The sequence below is a fragment of the Platichthys flesus genome, chromosome 12 (genome assembly GCF_949316205.1).
Source record: "Platichthys flesus chromosome 12, fPlaFle2.1, whole genome shotgun sequence".
NCBI classification, from domain to species: Eukaryota; Metazoa; Chordata; class Actinopteri; order Pleuronectiformes; family Pleuronectidae; genus Platichthys; species Platichthys flesus.
Window position 1 is genome coordinate 4144653 of NC_084956.1, and position 19504 is coordinate 4164156.

Here is a 19504-nt window from a genome sequence, read left to right on the forward strand (position 1 = left end):
CGAGGAGGCGTCTCAGATCCATTAACTCAGGTAATGAGCTTGAAATATCACTGTGAATCTTTACACTGACCTCCACTGTCCTGAGCTACACTGATTGTTACAGGAGCTGTGATTCAGCATCGAGCATCTCACTGTTTTTGTCTGTAAAAGAAAAGAAAAGTATTTTGTTTTCCTGTTCGTCTGCAGCTCTTGTTTCTTGCTAACTCACGAACGCTCACATACTTCAGCTGATCCCCAAACTGAAGGATATTCAGCGAGACTTCGGGTTTGATTCCCTTTTCCTGAGGAATGTGGGGGCGTTGCTGGTCCGTCTCTGGTCTCAAAGGTTTTTAAAATGATTTAATAAATGACGATTCTCTGGTGTGCAGTAGATGTTTGGAAGACTCCCACTAGATGTGTCTAAAGGCAGCTGAAGAACCCCATTAACTGCTGTCTGTATTTCTGCAGAGATTGAAAACAGTGGAGTCTGACAACTCTCAAAGGAAACCATTAGAAAGTCCTAATGTTTAATATAACCACTGTTATTCTGATATTCTCACACTGCTTTAAGCTTCACCTGCAGGTTCTTCGTTCAGATATGAAAGAGAAAGTGAGAGAGAGCAGGAACATTTGAACTCTGTCAGGCTGGCTGTTATAATGAAAATCACAAGTTGATCTCGGTACCTTCCAGCTCTAAAACACTCCTGTTCCCCGAGAATATAAAACCTAATTAGCAGAGCGGTTCAGCAGCACAGCACTCGCCAATTAGAGCGTCTGCTGTCGCTGATACCATGACTCAGCGTGTGAGGTTTCCTGTAACTTTGTTAGGAACTCGTCCCTGGAGGCTCACGAGCCGAAAACAACCTGATATCACATGAGTTTATGAAGCAAATTGGAAATAATTGGAGGATTTTTGTTTAAACACAGGATAAGTGTTCATTACTGTGAGAGAAGAGGGGGGAGGTTTTCTAATATTCTAATAGCCAGGAGAAAAATTCACAATAACAAATCACCTCGAAACCACAATCTGCTTTTTAATATTCTGCCTCGGTGTTGTTCAATCAGTTCTCAGCTTCAAACGATTACTGAGGAGTAATATCAGTCAACAACATGAGAGTGACTTCATGAGAAAATCTAATAACGGTCATTTTCTCAAAGGGAATCTTTTTATTAACTCTGCTGAGGTTATTATTTCAACCTTGTGCAGCCTGGATAGAACAGCAGGAGGAAGCAGTTTTCAGGCATAACTTAATAATTATTATGCATGTTATGATAAAAAACTCTTTTATTAAATGATAGGAATCATCCATTTAAATGGGAATGATGGTTTGAGCCGCCTCCTGCTGGGTTTGCCAGCGACACTTAAACACTTTGAGAAGGTAAATCTCTAACTTCCCCAAAATGAAGCCACCTCCAGACTCCAGCTGGGAGCAGAGAAGAAATATGTTACCTCCCTCATGTCGTCTTTTCTCTTCTAACTTTCTCCTCAGAAATCTTCCTAGAGGGGAAATATAAAGAGGCGGAGGTTCAACCCTCTTTTCCCAAAGGAACAAATCTCCTGCTGCTGAGTGACATTTAGCAGAGACTGGTTCAAACATTCACCCTCTCCGCCATTTTACAAAATTCGACTAGTTCCTTTCTCCAGGTGAAGACACAAGATGACAAACTTTTACTTCTCTGCTCCACTTGTCTTGTTAAAACTTCTCCAGAAGCACTTTTCAGAAAAGAGACATGAAAATCAGGTCGATTCAGAAAGATGACGTCAAAAGAAGGTGAATAATTCAAGCCCCAGCTTCCTCTGCACTTTTTCAAAAGGAGAGTGAGGCTTCAAAACCTTCGACTGACAAAAGACTGTTTCTATAAATGACCTTTTTCTCTCCTTTTCATTCTCTTCTCCAAAAGATCTTAAAGGTGTGTCATGAAAATATGACTTGAATATGGATACAAATCACGATTCTTCAGGCCGACAACACAATGCTGACATTTGCTTGAACGTGAAAACAAAACTAACCAAATCAAATGAAACTACGGAGCAAACACATGAATCTTGGTTCAGACTCTCAAATAAGAAAACTTAAACTACTGATTTCTCCAAGTTTGAAAAGCAGTACTATTGATGTGTAAAAGTTGAGTTTTCCGCCTTTTAACAAGCATTGACATTAAGGTTTAAACAGCAGGTCAGAGTCTGTTAGAGGTTACGCAGACTGAAAGGCCACAGCTCTCATTAACAGGAGAGATCTGTGCTTTTCTAAAGGTCTTTTCACGGATGGTGATTTTAAAGTCCATGTCTTTGTCCGACACACTCCTCTGTCCGTCCTCCAGAGAATGGATGAATGGTTTTTATCTCCACCTCCAATCTGCAACCTGTCTCTGAAAACCTCATTGTGCGTCATAGTGTAGAAGTGAAACAGACTGAATGAAAACACTGAAGTCGTGAATTCTTCCACATGAGACGAAAACACTGTTAGTGAAGATGATTTATTTACTAAATAAATATGAAGCTTTCAAATAACACGTGATATTAGTGTTTATCTGGTGAGACATCGTCCGTTAGGGGGCGTACCTTTGTAGCCTTGCTCCGCCTCTCGCAGGTCGATCTTGGTGATTGGTTTAAAGTCGACATCCCACAATCGGATGCAGCCGTCTCTGCCTCCTGTGGCAAAACCCTCCTCACAGAAATACATGCTGAAGATTCCGGCCTGATAAAAACACACACACACACACACACACACACACAAACACACACACAGACACACACACACACACACACACACACACACACACACACAGGATCGGTATTAGTCTCTCACAGACATGTCAGTATTGGTGATAGCTCTCCCGTGTCGTGACCCCTCAGCAGGTTTGAGTCTCACCCCGTGAGCCGCCTGGACGGTTCGAATCAGGCTGAGTCCCTTCCAGACGTAGATGTCCCCGTTGAGCGCCCCGGAGTACGTGAGGTCATCTTTAGCAGACGCCACGCACAGGATGGTCTGCAGGTCGCCTGTCTTCCCGAAAATCCCTCGCTTCGCGGTGAGAGAGTTTCCACACAGAGACCAGAACTATGGCAGAGAGAGAAGTCAAAATGCTCAGTAGGTCGTTGAGTTGATATCGTGATGGTGGGTGGCGCTAAATACTACAATACCCATGAGCCTCCGCTGCAAACTCAGACCATTTACACCCATCTCTAAGGTAACTGAGTTCATCCAAAAACTATCCAAAGTCAGAAACTGAAAGGATCCAAACTATTGAAGATGTCACCAGTCTAATCTTAAGCTCCCAAGAGCAGTTAAAGCTCTGAGCGTTCTGAAGTGAAATGGACTTTGGGAGTTGGCATGTATGAGTTCATATGTGTGTCCATTGTGTGTTACCTTGATGTGTTTGACTCCGCAGCTCACAAGACGGTGATGTTGAAACGGATCCCAGCAGACGTCGAAGATCTGGAGGGCAGGAGAGATGATAAAGCACACATACAGTCAGAGTAACAAACCCATACAAACACACAAACACACACATACACACTCTCACTCATTCACTCACCCTGTCCGAGTGTCCGGTGGCTGTAGCCAGGATCTTCCCTCGCTTCCACTCCCAGATACACACTGTGTTCTTGGCATCCAGGCCGATCGAGGCTAACCGCTACACAGAGCGAGAGAGAGAGAGAGAGAGAGAGAGAGAGAGAGAGAGAGAGAGATGAAAAAGTCATAAAAGACATAATTAACTAGAATGAGGCCTCACGGTTGAACGCCTCTGCCAACCAATCAAATTGCAGGAAAGAGGTTATGTCGTGAACATCACATCTTTCAAACGCATCCTTTCAATCCCGCGTATCGAGAGCTGAACTGTTTTTCAGAGCGATGATGGCATCGGCCAGTAAGTGACTGGGATCACAGAAATCAACAGATGATCACATTTCATCTGAGCTGAACCTCTGTGGCGTGCTTGGCCCATGAAGGAGGCAGCCTGTTCAAACTTTTTGGAAAACACTTCCTCTGAGGTGAAACAGAGATTGTAAAACGTTCCAGGTTCGGAAGAATATTCTGACTCAGTAATAAATCTTTTGCACCAAAAGCCAGAGCACTTGATTTATTAAGAAGTGAGATTTATGATAATATTTATTGATCCTGTGTTTACTCTGATTTACTCTGAGTCGTTAAGTCTTTGCAGAACAAAATTCCGGCCAGAAGCTCAAACTGCAGACGCAGCAACCTCAGCATCTTTCATGAAGTTACTTTGAGAAGCTTCTGGTCCACTTTTTTAGGTCCTAACACAAATCAGGCAGGACAATTATGACAAAGTAATAAATGGTGGCTCAGTGCATTTACACTCATGGTTTCCCAGGACAGGATTTACATTTACAGTGTGAGACAATGTGTCTACAGATCCTCCCTCTATCCAGAAATGAAGCTGAAGTGTAATTCAGCCCAGTATAACCATAACTGATGCTCGCCTTTCCAGTGATGGGAGAAGAAGCTGTTGGTAAATATTGTAAATCTCTGCTGTGACTCAGGGTCAACATCACCAAACACAGGTTGAGTCACAGTGATTCAGAGAGTTTGGTCCAATAAACTCTCTTTAATCTAATGCAGACCATAAACATGACATCTACTCAAAGTGAAGTGCCCCAAAGGCCCCGGTGGCTGCCTGCAGTAAAGGTCATAAGCCCCGCCTCCTCCATGTTAGCAGCTGGGACATGGCCCAAGTATAAAAAATCTAAGTAGACGCTACATAAACCTTTGTCAAAGATGGTGTTTGTCAGTTTAGTTTAATCTTTTTACACCGATGTTTGTTCATGTTTCTGATAAGTTGGGTTAAATTGGTTATCTGATGATATATAAACAGGCTGAGACGCAATGATTGACAGCCAAGACTGACTTGTGATTGACCCCGAATGACACCACCAGTACAAAATGGCAGCATTCGTGTCCGAGACATTTTACTTTCGTTTCTGGATAGAAGAAGGAAGAGGAGACGTGTCGTCCATCTTTATTTACAGTCTGTAGTTACAGGTAATTGAAGTTATGGAACCAAAGTGATGAATAACCATCATCTTCATCATCCCATTATCACCATCCTGCTGTCCACCACCCTCTTTTGTCCTGCTGTGTGTGTGTGTGTGTTTGTGTGTGTGTGTGTGTGTGTGTGTGTATGTGTGTGAAGCTCAATTCTTCCCCTGACCTTTATGTTGATGCCTGTGTCCTTTAATGACAATAACCATCTGTCGGTGACACAGAGGTCTGCCCGCTGAATCAGATTATGCATCATTTATCATGCTCACTGTGTGTGTGTGCGCGTGTGTGTGTGTGTGTGTGTGTGTTTGTGTGTATGTGTGTGTATGTGTGCGTGTCACCTGTCCGTCAGCACTGAAGGCGAGGCAGGCGATGCCGTGCGTGTGTCCGTCACGGAGCAGGGACACAGTCTGGGCGGTGAAGGAGTCCCACACACACACGTAGGGATCCTTCCCCACCTGACCCGTCGCCACCAGGGAGCGCTCCGGGTGCAACGCCAGGCTGAGGGGGGGAGAGGGGGGGGAGGCATACAGTGGAGAGATGAGAGGAGAGAGAGAGAGGGGGATTGTTAAACAATTTTAACACTGCTTATGTTTCGTACTTAACTTGTCATATGGTTTGAATGATTTAATTTATCTGATGCCACTTCGTTCTCTTCTGTTAACTCGTGAGAGGAGGATGAAACAGAACAAATCTATAAATAAATAAGAGTAAAACAACATCTTCCTTAAATAACTGCCTTTAATTGATAAAAGAACACATTTTATAAACCTGCCCTCTCTCCCCTCACAGGGTCAGTGTGTGTTCTCCTTTACAAAGAGAGAGCTATAAATACACTCAGTTCTTAATTGCATCATTATCAATACACACACACACACACACACACAGACACACACACATGTATGCATGGAGGGTCACTGCGGTGTGACCTTGGAATCTCTCGCTTACTTAAGTGAGTGACACGTCCCTGTATGATTTTAGATCCTGAGACACAGAAAGAGCGGAAATATGAAAAGTAACAGGAATATGTGTGAGTGTTCGTGTGTATGTGTGTGTGTGTGTGTGTGTGATTGTGTGTGTGTGTATGCAGAATAAAATAGAATAGAAATAGAACAGGTGTGTCAGGCATAGAGCCCAATTGATCTCAGGGATGATGTCTGCTTACGTGCCCACAGACACACACACAGACACACACACAGACACACACACAGACACACACACACACAGACACACACACACACACACACCCTTCGACATGCAGCCAATGAGCCTGCAAGCTGCCACGGTTGCCATGACGACCACCTCGCCAAGGGCACGGGAGCCGAGGACCGAGCAAAACAACCGTGGAGTCAAGGTCACACAGTACAACACACACACACACACACACACCTTACACACCTCACACACCTCACACACCTCACACACCACACATACCTGGCTCATTCTCTTTGTGCCTTATTAATCAGACATGATTTTATTGACACTGAGATCACCTCCTTCAAGGAGATTATGTTTTCGTCTGTGTTTGTTTATTTGTTTGTTTGTTCGTTAGCAGGATCGCGCAAAAACTGCTGAACCCATTTCCATGATATTTTGATATGTAGGGGTGAGTTCGGAATCCATTAAATTACATACAGATCCAAATAAATGGTCTGATCCACTTCTCTCACTCTCCCGCAGATATAATTCAACCTATGGTGATAGCGGGGGTGCACGTGGTCGCCCACGATGGTCGCTCTCACATTCAATAGATTCCAGAGACACACAGACTAAGGAATGAAAGACAAGTTCTTGCGTAAGACCGACAAGTGCATTGATTACACAACTTCAGCTGAAACTGTGAGGTCCGATCGTCTGCGTGGACGGTAACAACTTATAGAAGGATTGCACAAGCACGTGATGGAGCACATGGCAAAGTGCAGACAGCTGTTTGATAATAATAATAATACAGCAACGGAGCAAAACACCAAGTGAGAAAACTCTTACGTATCATGAGAAGTCTAAGAAATGTTTTTCTTCATTAGGAAATTGTGACAGGAAACGGTGACAGGACAAATTAGAATGTCTTCCTATGAATTATCTGAACACAGTTCAGATAATTCATAGGAAGACACTGTGGATGTGAAAATACATCGTCCATCTTTGTTTACAGTTTATGATTTCCTACAAATAGGTATCATACTTTAGTTATAAACAAAAAACAAAAAATGTCTTCCTCTTTAAACCCTGGTCCTCATTCTTCTCTTTTTCTCGGCTCCTTTTCTCATTTCTCTTCTCTTTTTGGACTATATTTTTAAACTTTCTAATTTTCCTTTGAGTATTTCATTAAACTTTCTGTATCTTCTCTCCGTTTGTTGAAAACACATTAGTCAGAGGTCTCTCTCTCTCTCTCTCTCTCTCTCTCTCTCTCTCTCTCTCTGACACACACACACACACACACACACGGATTCCCTCTCTGTTATTTATAGAAGCCACAGTGATTTCACTGCCTTCTAAAAACAGATCTGCTCTCTGAGCCAACAGTGTGATTTATAGATGACTTACCTGCAGAGACAAACACACACATCAGCAGATGGAGATGGAACCGTTAGCTGATTAAATACAATATATTATTTGTACATTGTATTTTATATTTGTAAAAATGCTTCTTTAAATGAGGTGTTATTTAAATAACTTATTATTTTAGATGACAAAGTACAGGAGGTTTAAACACTGAACGTTTCTGTGGGGCCGACAGTTCAGACATCTCAACCACACAAACTGAGTTGTCCCCTGAAACTGAAGCTGCGTCTTCTTGTCTATAATTCAGCCACTTTCCCTAAAACTGTGAAAAGCGAATGAACAACAGCGTCTGTTGATGCAGATCAAAACCCGTCTGAGAGCGAAGAGGCAACGGGAGGCTGCAGCTGCTGCCAGCAGGGAGATGTGACAGACACACACACGCACTCACACTTTAATAGAGCCAATTAAACTGGAATGAAAACACATCATCCAATGAATATTGAAAATGCCAAATGAATAATAAATTGACTCTAGTTCTCCTTGTGTGTGTGTGTGTGTGTGTGACTGTGTGTGTGAGTATGTGTGTGTGTGTGTGTGTGTGTTTGTGTGTGTGTGTGTGTGTGTTTCCCTCCATTGCATTAACATACTCCTCTCTCCTTCCAACCTTTTCCTGTCTTTGTTTGTGAATCTTCCACCATCAGGACAGATTCACAGAAACAACAGACTGTGACCTCTGACCTCCGCGCTGCTACATGCTGCTGTGGTTGAAGAGGTTCGTTCTGTTTTTAGTGGCAGCTTCACAAAAAACAGACGTTTATTTATAGCAGGTGGTGAAATCAGGGCAGCTTCTATAAATAGCCCAAAGGATCTCCTCCTCTTTGTGTGTGTGTGTGTATTGTGTGTGTGTGTGTGTGTGTGTGTATGTGTGAGAGAGCTTGTCGTCCATGTAGAGGTAAATGAGAACTCAAATAATATTTATATACCTGACAAAGCTCCTGTTGGTTCTAACAGTTAATCTACAAACACACAACGTCAACACGTTCTCTGCCTTCATTTCATCTTATTTGTCCATGTCTTCTGAAAGCTCACGGATATGGACTAAACAGACGAAATAGAATGGGACCATAATTTACTGATCATCAGCCGTATTGAAGAAGACGTGAAACTAGAAACTTGAACAAGTCCTGCTTCACATTCATCAGCAGTAATTCTGCTCGTGGCTTTAAGGGAAATGATGCGTTGAGCAGTTTAGCTCAGTGAGACGAGGAATGCTGCTCGGAATCAGCTCGTTCAAGAGGAAACTCTCATGTTCTCTGGTGATTTTTCTCAATGGAAGCTGCCATGTGGAGAAACGTGTGGGAATATTTATTTATATCTGCTTCCTCCAGGGACATGTGGATAAGACGTCTCATAAATGCCTGCGAGGAGACGACATGTTCCTAAAATAAAGTCTCCATCTTCTCGTCTCATTCAAAGTCACGATAAGGAGTTCAGTCTCTCCCTCTATCCTTATTCCTATCACTTCACTGTAAGTAGCTTAAATTCAGTTTTACCAAACCTTTTCAGAATTACGCTGAAGAGTGACATAACACCCAGAGGGGGTTTGTGTGCGTTTGAGTAAAGCCGTGTGTAGGAAAAGTGTGTGTTTCAGTGGGTTCAAGTGCCAGCAGATTGTGGGAACATGTGTGGCCGAGGGGCAGATTGGCGGTGGGATGCTGGACAGATCATTTCTTAGTCATCAGCTTAATAAGGACCACTGAGCTGTGAATCCTCAGAGCCACCAGGCCTGTGCTGCTCGCTGCTGCCATTAACACACTGTATCTGTATTAAACTAGGTTTCAAGGGAATTGATTCCTCAGCCTTTCTGCAGCAACTTTGAGAGAAACTGAACAAGTCCTCAGTAATGTCATGACTCAATTCAAGCTTCAAGCTCATACTTTAACCCTACATGCATTTTCTAATCTGACCAGATAGTCCTCATCCTTGAAAAAGTGTTCAGCAGCAGCGCCTTCTCGGCCTCACTGTCATGAAGTCGAAGAAGTGAGCTTTTGACCGCAAGGTTACCGATCGATCCCCAGTGGATAGATCTTGGCAGATAAAGTGAAAAGGCTCCTGTCCCTTTGTTAGATTACCACCGTTGAGGTTCCCTCGAGCAAGGCCTTTGACCTCGACTGCTCCAGGAGAGCAGCTGAGTGGCAGCAGATCAGACCAGCGGGGAATGCTTGTCCCTGAGCTACAGAGTAATCCTGAGAAATAGAGCTCAGCTCTCAATGAAGCTTCAGTGAAGAAACGAGGGTTGAATAAAACATCATCAAGAAAAGATCTTATTTCACTCACAGAGGGTGAAAATGTTCATGTTTAAAACTCAATCAGTGTTGAGATTCTCCTGAAGTTACAGAGAATCAGAAAGGGAGGACGTGTGGACACCCCTGAATGTCGTACATGTTTAAACACAGTCTATGTTCTGACCAGCTGAAAGGAAACTTCTTATGAACTCAACACTGCTCCGATCTGTTTTCTGTTACACCAGCGTGACTTCAGCCTTTATCCTGATTTCTGAGTCAAAACAACATTAAGCTCCAACAGTCGCTGCAACATTTTCTTGACTTCTGCTCACACAACACCCTTCAGCCCCGAAGCACAACAGCACACGACAATGCATCACTGACCGCCACGCACGGCTGCCAGTCCACATGCTCACAGCGATGACAACATGATGCTAGCCCCTTCCTTCAACAGCTTAGCCAATCAGCTCCCGGTGAGAGGGATATGAGCTACGCCACGCTCCAGAAGACTCCTTTCCTCTAGGCACACACACACACACACAGACACACACACACACACACACACACACACTCCATGCCCCTGGTGGCCCTGCTGGTCAGCCTCAGCTCTGTAATTAGTGTTTCTGGAAGAACTGGTTTTGTGGTCGCTGAAGATGAAGATGAGGATGAAGACGATGATGATGATGATGATGATGATGTCTCAGTGTTAATCGATGCATAAAGTTCAACACTCCCTCAACCAGCAGTGACCCACACTCTGGATTTAAATCACAGGGAAAAACTGGCTGTTTAACACCCTGAAAGTAAGAGTTAGTAAAATCATTTATTATTGGTTGGTTGATAAAAATGCTGTCTATCTATCTATCTGTCTGTCTGTCTGTCTGTCTGTCTGTCTGTCTGTCTGTCTGTCTGTCTGTCTGTCTGTCTGTCTGTCTGTCTGTCTGTCTGTCTGTCTGTCTATGTATGTATGTATGTATGTATGTATGTATGTATGTATGTATGTATGTATGTATCTATCTATCTATCTATCTATCTATCTATCTATCTATCTATCTATCTATCTATCCATCCATCCATCCATCCATCCATCCATCCATCCATCCATCCATCCATCCATCCATCCATCCATCCATCCATCCATCCATCCATCCATCCATCCATCCATCCATCCATCCATCCATCCATCCATCCATCCATCCATCCATCCATCCATCCATCCATCCATCCATCCATCCATCCATCCATCCATCCATCCATCTATCTATCTATCCATCCATCCATCTATCTATCTATCTATCTATCTATCTATCTATCTATCTATCTATCTATCTATCTTTATGAAGATATCTTCATTCCTGTTTCAGTACTAAAGTCTAATTTCATGCCTCATGATTCTGGTGCAGTGATGAATCTCTTTCAGTCTCTTACCGACACAAGGTCAGTCCTTTGGGTTCATTTCATTTAAAATAGATTAAAAAAAAAAATAGAATGAAACTCAACAGATTGTTTTCACTCGTTTCAGTGAACAACTCAACATGAACTGGGATAAAAAATAAACTGGTTTTCCATTTTTATAAAGTGGGTCTCATAAAAATGAAGTCACTAGAAAACTGGAAAATAAATATTATTATGAAACGTGATGGGATTTGGCAAATAGTTCTACTATCTTTAAAATGTAATCATTACAGAGCAGCTCAGTGTGTGTTTGTGTTTGTGTGTATGTTGCATATGCCTTGTGTCTCTTGGGTGATCTGCATGTCAACCAACTCTGCTGCTGGAAACACAAACAGTTGTGTGTGTGTGCATTTGTCTGTGTTTGTTGTGTGTGTGTAAATATGTGTGTGTGCTATGTTTCCACAGTGTTGTGTCTCTCGGGTGATCTGCATGTCAACCCACTCTCTACGGCTGTAGACACCAACAGCAACGCTTTGTTTGTGTGTGTGTGTTTGTGTTTGTGTTTGTGTTTGCGTATTTGTGACCTGGGAGATCACAGTTTTTTCCCTGGAGATGTGACATCTACAAAGCTCGTCGCTAAACTTCATAACTTCGTCTTTGGCGAGTGGACAGAAAAACAAATTCTGCTTTTCACTGAGCCGAGAGAATCCGTGTGCTCTGATGCTTCTCCACCGTAACACAAAGACAACTGAGGAGACTTTAAAAGACAAAAACTTCCATTTAAAAACAAGCTGGTGGAAAATAGAAACCGTCACTGACCTGAAGGACAACTCATCTCGACCTGGTTCATTTAACGCTGTTGAGCAGAAACACCATCAAAACAACACAACAACTGTAATGAGGCCGTTTGGTTTGGTTTACTTCCTCCTGCGCGTGTGTGTTAGTCGGTCAGGTTCTGCCTGCAGGCGACCAGAGGGAAGTGGGACAGGAAAAGGAAAGAAAGAAGAGACATAGGACGACAGAAAAAGAGAGAGAGATAGACAGAGAAAGAGGGTGTGTACTGATGAAGTAAAAATACAAACTAAAACTCATCCTTCAGCCCCAGTTCATCCTCAATCATCACCTCTGAACTTCCACCATTCACAAATATGAGATATATAATTATCTCAGTAGAACTCATACCTCCACCAAAATATAGTAATACCTCTACAGATATAAGTATATATGTGTAATATAAGTCCTCCAGTATGAATGTTCTTTTATTAATAAAATGAATTATTCTCCAACCTTGACCCCTCTTTGCATCTTTTGCCAAGTTTTGTGAGTCTTTGCATAATTTGGCTGAGAAACAATCAGACAAGTGAAACATCAACTCCTCCTCAGCTCTCAAATCTTCTTTTTACTCCAAACCACAAAGAGGATTCAAAATGATCTGGATTCAATTATGAATTTGTATTTGTTGAAATGACGTTAAACTCTGACCACAGTCAGTAGAGAAGGTCCATGAGCCGCTGAGAGCTTGGAGAGGATTTCAACCGAAGTCAACAACAAACTGAAGAGAGTGGAAGAGAGAGTAAAGTGAACAGATCTGAAGTGAGCTGGAAACTCGAGCTCTTTACAGCTGCCATGATAATCGCCGCTATTCAGCAGCAGCCCGACGCTTCGCCGCAAGACCAGCATAAAGGCCGATCGCCCCCCGGGAGGACTCTGCTCTGAAAGGCCCAGTGAAAGAAAAAGGCAGTCCCACTCTCCGCCCTTCAGAAGAAACTAAACATGGATTTAATGCGTCAACATGGAGCCTGCAATTACTGAAGTGATCCATCAGGCCCGGAGAAAGAACAGAGAGCCGTTAAGATTCAGAGCTCTCAACACACTGAGCGGCACCAACTGATTTAAAACCAGAAAAAACGCTGACGGGGAAGAAAAGTCAACATCCAGCTTCACTGAGTGTTTTATTTCTGATCATACAAATTCATATTTTATAGGATCATTCCGTTTCCTCAAGTTTTAAACAAAGTAAAATATAAATCACCAGCACTGTCCCCAGGTTGATTGTAGATAACTGTGGGTTCAATGAGCTCAGGGTCATGCAGTTCTTTAGCATTGCTGTGACCTTTGACCTTGTGAAGTTTTTCTGCCCTAGGGACTGATCACCACCGACATGAAACTTTTAATTAATGTAATGAATCATTGGGAGCAGCGGCTGCTTGAATGAAACAATCTGGTCTCTTTAGATTCACATAAACACTCTTCACTAATTAAAAAAGCCGAATCAGTGACAGAGTCCTGTAATCTCTGAGTGAGACCGGAGGAGTTTGAGTATTAAACTGTTCTGGTAGAGGTTTTTCTATTTGCCCCACTCGGGACCACAACTCATCACCATCCATCACAGTGTAATGGTGCGTTGGCAGATTTCCGTGGTGACGCTGGTGCCAGTGTTGATGAAAGGCCTCTGACTGCATCAGACTGGACCAGTGACGCTGATGTTTCCTGCAGACTGTGCTAACAGTGCTAACAGTGCTAACAGTGCTGACACCACTGATACAAAGTCTGTTCAGATGCTGTGTCTCTTTCACTGAGAACAGACGACCATTTGAAAGATGGCCGACCTGAGCTGTGCACGGGAAAAAACAAACATATGTCATCACCAGTTTGGAAATCACGTCAGAGTCAAGATGGTATATTTGGTTTTCACCTCTCTCCGTAAAGTTTTTCTGTTTGTCAGCAGGATTACGCAAAAACTACTGAAAGTATTTTCATGAAACTTGGTGGAAGAAAGAACTAAATGAAGGCAGATTGAGGCAGATCAGGACTTTCTTTTAAATTATGAGATGTTTTGTGATATTTTTACAGATTTCCGAAAGAAGATGTTCATGAATCCTGATGACATTCTTTGGTCAGACTAGGCTTCATAGGGGCTAGGATTTATCACAGCTGCTGTATGGGAACACGTAAAGCTACACATCTGCAACTACCTAGCTGACATCAGGTGGATTCAGCAGAGAATCAACAGTTTATATGAATCTATAGAATTTAGAGAACTATGTATAATGAATTTGGCTCCTCCAGATGCAGTTGGGAACCCGCAGTCGGCTGTGAGGGATAATCTGGCACAAACACAAATTTAACACTTCTATCAGAGCACGAGCGGCTGAGGCAGCATCCAGCTTTTCAATTAGTGCCTCATACACACACACACACACACACACACACACACACACACACACACACACACACACACACACACATGGTACCGCAGGCTGCAGCTGACTGGCCTGATGTATAAACTGTCAAAACAAGCTGCTCTGATGACTCATGGGCTGTTTAGTGTTGGGGAATAAACCAGGTGTGTGTTTGAGCGTGTTAGCATGTGTGTTAGCATGTTATTATGAATGAGTGACCTCAGTGAAACATCTTCCTCCTCCATTTGCTCTAATTTCATCTCATCAACACAGGAAATCTCTCTTTCTTCTTTTGCTTATGAGACGACAACGTCAACGTTTTTTTTTAATTTAACTGAAAAAGCTCTAAGTCCAGTATGGCCTCTCTTTTATCTCTGGGTTTGGTCTCCACCACTTCAGCTGCTAAATGCTCCACTGTGTTCAACAGCGGCTGTTTACTTCAGGAAACACAAAGTAAAGTTGTGCTGAAAAAACTCTGAGCAAAAAGAGGCTAAAACAATAAAAAGTTTTTTTTGTGATTCTTTAAGCGAGAACCTGTTCAGATTTGTTCCTGATGGGAAACAGAATCTGTATTATATAATTATCAGATAATCCCAGATTAAAGGTGTTGGGTGTTGCTTAGTTTTATGCACTGAATTTTTTTTAATTAGTTCATGTAGATCAACAAGCTGCGCTGCAGGGTTTCAAGGGGTTTCCAGGTTTCAGGGAAACATAGTTCATCTTGCATATATACAAAAAACAATCAAATATATAATTAAATCACTGTGGTTTAAATCTGTAAAGAATTAAATTTCTCCAAAGCTCAGTTTTCATAATGATGTGTTTACATTTGAAGATAATGTCCCGACGCTTTAATCTGGGGAAACTGTTCAACTACCTGCACTGGATCTGAAGCAATTGAGCTTCACTGAGGTTCGAGGCAAAACTTTATCCCTGACATGAAGATAAATTGTAATTACAATGCAGATAATTATAATGAAAACCAGTAATCAGAGCTGAAAGTCATGTTTTTCAACTCAACGATGATTTAAAAGTGACAGGAGCCTCAGTTCTGGAGACGGAACCATGTGACGAATCAATTTCTCAACAAACGTCCACATTTATAGTTCTGTTGCATTTTATCCCTAAGATCCTGAACCTCCATCTGCCTATTGATACAAGAACCATGACAAAATCCATCCGAACTGCAGAGAAATGTCAACGTTTAATGCTCAGATTCTCGTTAGATGTCCTGCTCCTCAGAGGTGGAATCTTCCTCCTGTTTCCTCACAGTTTTAGCTCCACTCCTTATAACACACTTGAGAAATTATCATCCTATAAGAGATGCAATGTGCAATGTGTATTTGAACTGTCACATACGATATTTAATTTGAAGTATTTCTGTCACCAATAAATAGTTTGAACTCAAGGATCCAGGTGTGGCAGCAGTCCTACCTGATGATGTCATCGTTGTGTCCCAGGTAAAACCTCTGGCTGTGCTCTCTGGTGTTGTAAACCACGCCGACCCCGGCCACGAAGTACACCACCTCCTTCCCGGCCGTGTAGTACAGGTTATTGCGGCACTGGTGGCCCCGGTACCCATAGACCCAGTCCAGTCTGAGCCGGCAGCCCGGGGCGCTCCGGTCTGACATGGTCACTCATCTGAGGGTCCACACCGTGTTCACCAGATCGCTCCTGATGCTTCCTTTGAGTCCAAGATCCTCCAGAAGAACAGGGTTCTGATCAGGTCACAGATTTTTCACTTGTACAGATAAACTGATGAGTGTTTCTGCTTCTCTTCAGATTGTTCTGGTTATTTCCATGTTTAAAACGTTTGTTTAAATCAAGTATTTAACGTAATTTTTTGTTAAAGGTCAATGAAAATGTAGTTTTTCCTCCACTCTTCATTCTTCTTTTCTTTTTTGTCGATGCATTTTCCCCAAGAGGACAAACTCAAACAAACAAGACGGAAAGAGTTTATAATGATCTCAGTATATTTATATATATATATAATTCGGCTGTAACCTGAGGACCTTATGTTTCCTCATTTAATCTGAAGCATCGTCTGCAGCTTTACAACAAATAAACTTCTCAAACACTCAGTTATCGTGTCTCTGTAATAATTCCATATTTCCATAATCCTCTGTCACTGTTCACCTCAGAGCAGCAGATTAATAAGAATCATTTCACAGTTCTATCTGCTGACTCAACGCTTTATGACTCTACTGCGGTTTGAGTGTAATTTACTTCAATGTTCCTCATGGGACTAAGAGTCTTTTTATTGTCCTCTATGGTGAAGTTACAGCTTCTATCCTATAAAATATTAATTATTCATAACATGAGACCAACTTCCATCAGCCTGGAACACTCTCTGCTTCACGCCAACTACAAAACCAGACAATATTTCTATCCTCAGTTTTCAGAAAATGAAATAAAAATGATGCAGAGACAGAAATAAAGAAAGGACTGAAACGCGTGTGGAGAACTTCTCCTCGTGTCCAGGAACCAAAGAGGCAGAGACACAGCGAACTGATGGAGGATTCTGCTCCTGGAGGAAAATAATCCCTCCTGACACTAATCCTCGACCTCGGGACCAGCCATGGCTACTACAGCACGGGAGCTTTCTCTTTTTTCTCCTGTGCGCTCACATCATCCCTCAACGCACGGCGGCTCACGGACCCATTCACAAATCTGTGCGTGAGTAACAAATCCACCAGAGTCACAGGGACATGATGTCAAAGGATCCAGAATCACAGAATTAAAAATTAAAAAACAGGGCGGATTGTTTTTCCCTGGGAGACGCTCGGAGAGATCCAGAGAGGGAGCGACAGAAACCGAGGTTTAATCCCCGCAGATGATCCAACTTCAGCGGGCAGAGGAGGGGAGAAGCCCGGGGCTCAGACCGCAGCATCCCGGCCGGATGACGAGTGAGGAGAGTCCCGATTCCCGGTGGGAGGAGAGCATCCTCCCGCTGTCCCTCTGACCACAGACAGACAGACAGACAGACACACAGACAGACAGACAGGCTCAGCTGACAGGACACCGGACTGCAGACTCTTATGGAGACCCTCCCTGGACGCAGAGTCTCTTCACTGTGGTGTTTTCTTGCTGGTTTTCGGGCTGAGAAGCAGAAACATCAAGAGAAGCAAAGAGACATCACCACACACTGTTTCCACTGACGACCCCTACAAAATAAAAGCCCTATGCGTGAGGGGAAGTAAAAACCTGGAGGAAGCTTAGAATCTAACCCAACTTAATTTCAGATTCAAATCACAACATTATCTCAGAGCTCTTTACATAGTAAGGTGTTCCCATTGGACCTGACGGCAGCTGTGATTCATCTGGTGACCCCTCTGAGGGGCCGAACCCCGATGTTAGGATTAAAATGAATTAAACAGCACTAACATGTAAAAATGTATCTAATCTTATCAATAAGATCACTCAGATACAATCAAGCTACACCAAATTACACCCAGACTCACAGAGTTAGTCCTCGTAATATGTCTGATTGTTGATTATCAGGATCCATGAATTTTTCTCTGGAAAAATTGTGAAAACTCATCTCAGAACATCTCACAATGTTAAAGATAGAAATAAATAAATTCCTGGTTCCACCTCCTATGGATCCGGACAATAATTGTTTGTGTTATTTCCAGACACAAACGTACCTTTCTACCATGTTTCGTCTAAATGTGTTCAGTATTTTTTATGGATTTTATTACAAACCAGGAAATAAACTGACTGGTGAAAAAAATTACCGGAAGTAATGAAATATGTGACAGTTTCGCAATCACTGAATTGGTATTTTAACTTAGTGTAAATATTTCATTGTTTATCGATTAGTAAAGGGGAGATCTTTGAAAAACCTTCAACGACAACATCCTGAAACACTCTGTGATGAGTTTAATTCAAACTCATCATTAAAATAATTATATATTGAGCCAGAAAATCACGTCATTTATTTTGAAGGTTTCATCTCCCCACATCCGCTCTTATTGTGGTTGTTTGTCACAGTTCGCACTCGGGAGGTAACCACGACGCACGAGAGCGCGCGTGCGGCCGCAAAGGTTTGTGGGATTTTGTGTTTTTATTTCCTAGTTTATTGTTGTTCTTGTCTTTTTATCAGGAAGTGATAAAAAACTACAAGTACCAGCAGCAGCAGTGACAGAGGAGCTGTCCGCGGTGCTGAAGTCAGGAGAGGAAGTGGTAGGTTCATTAAAGTAAATACAAATATAAAGATTCAAGCCAGTTTTATGTTCTTTATAAAATGTATCAACAGACGAATCATTTCAGATCCACCTACATAGTCAGGTAAAATGCAAATTCACTGAATTCAACCTCTTCAGTCTGTTTGAGAAATAGTGTTTGGAACAATTCAGACGTAGAAGAAGAAGAAGAAGAAGAAGAAGAAGAAGAATACTTTTTAACCCAGTGGTATAAGAATCAATCTGATTTTGTACTGAAGTAAAACAACCAAAATAAACGAGGTACACAGTATAATAAGCTATTTCATTTGACAGAAAACTGATATTCTATCATAAATATCTGCTTCTGTAGTATTTTACTCTTGTAGCTGCTTTCATCACATTATATTAATTCCTTCAAGACTTTATTTAGACCTAAAAAACTTCTACAAAAACCTGATGCACAGATCTAGAAATGAGCTCGTGAATTTGACAGCTGACGAACTGTATTTTGAGATTCCCTGCGGACGTTAACTTGTGATTCCCAAATACAGTCTTTATGCAGTTATAGTGAAAACCACCTATGGCTTGAAGGTTACACAACTGACGAGTCTGCAGCAACAACATGAACCTAGTAACACAAAGCACAGTCACACGCTCAGATGGTTGAGTTCAGTGGTTTCATACTGAGGATCACAGCTGCTTTTAACCTCATTAATAATGTAACTGTTGTGATTTCAGGCATCAGTTTGACTTTAATGAGTTTTTACAGTGTGATCAAAATGAGTTACTCTGCTGAAGTCACATGCTATCACCTCACTGTTCAGACTGTGATGCCGTCTCTCTCTCTCTCTCATACACACACATACACACACACACACACGGTTGATGATGACGTTTGATAGGACGTCTAAAATAAATGATATTTTTCTTTCTGTCCACCAGAGGTCAGCGGTGATTAGCTTTAAATCACTGGATGTAAATAAAGATGG

General features: G+C 42.3%; 1 protein-coding gene across 1 annotated transcript in view; it reads right to left on the bottom strand.

Moving 5' to 3' along the window:
- LOC133966714 (echinoderm microtubule-associated protein-like 6) overlaps positions 1-16068 on the bottom strand; it is a 37421-nt gene extending 21353 nt beyond the window's left edge. Inside the window, exons 1-6 of the mRNA XM_062401753.1 lie at positions 15784-16068; positions 5327-5486; positions 3517-3615; positions 3348-3416; positions 2853-3038; positions 2543-2678 (exon numbers count right to left, since the gene is read on the bottom strand). Of these exons, the coding sequence (XP_062257737.1) occupies positions 2543-2678; positions 2853-3038; positions 3348-3416; positions 3517-3615; positions 5327-5486; positions 15784-15980 (847 nt within the window). The 5' untranslated portion in view covers positions 15981-16068. The remainder of the gene's footprint in view (positions 1-2542; positions 2679-2852; positions 3039-3347; positions 3417-3516; positions 3616-5326; positions 5487-15783) is intronic.
- Between the last annotated feature and the right edge of the window lie 3436 nt (positions 16069-19504).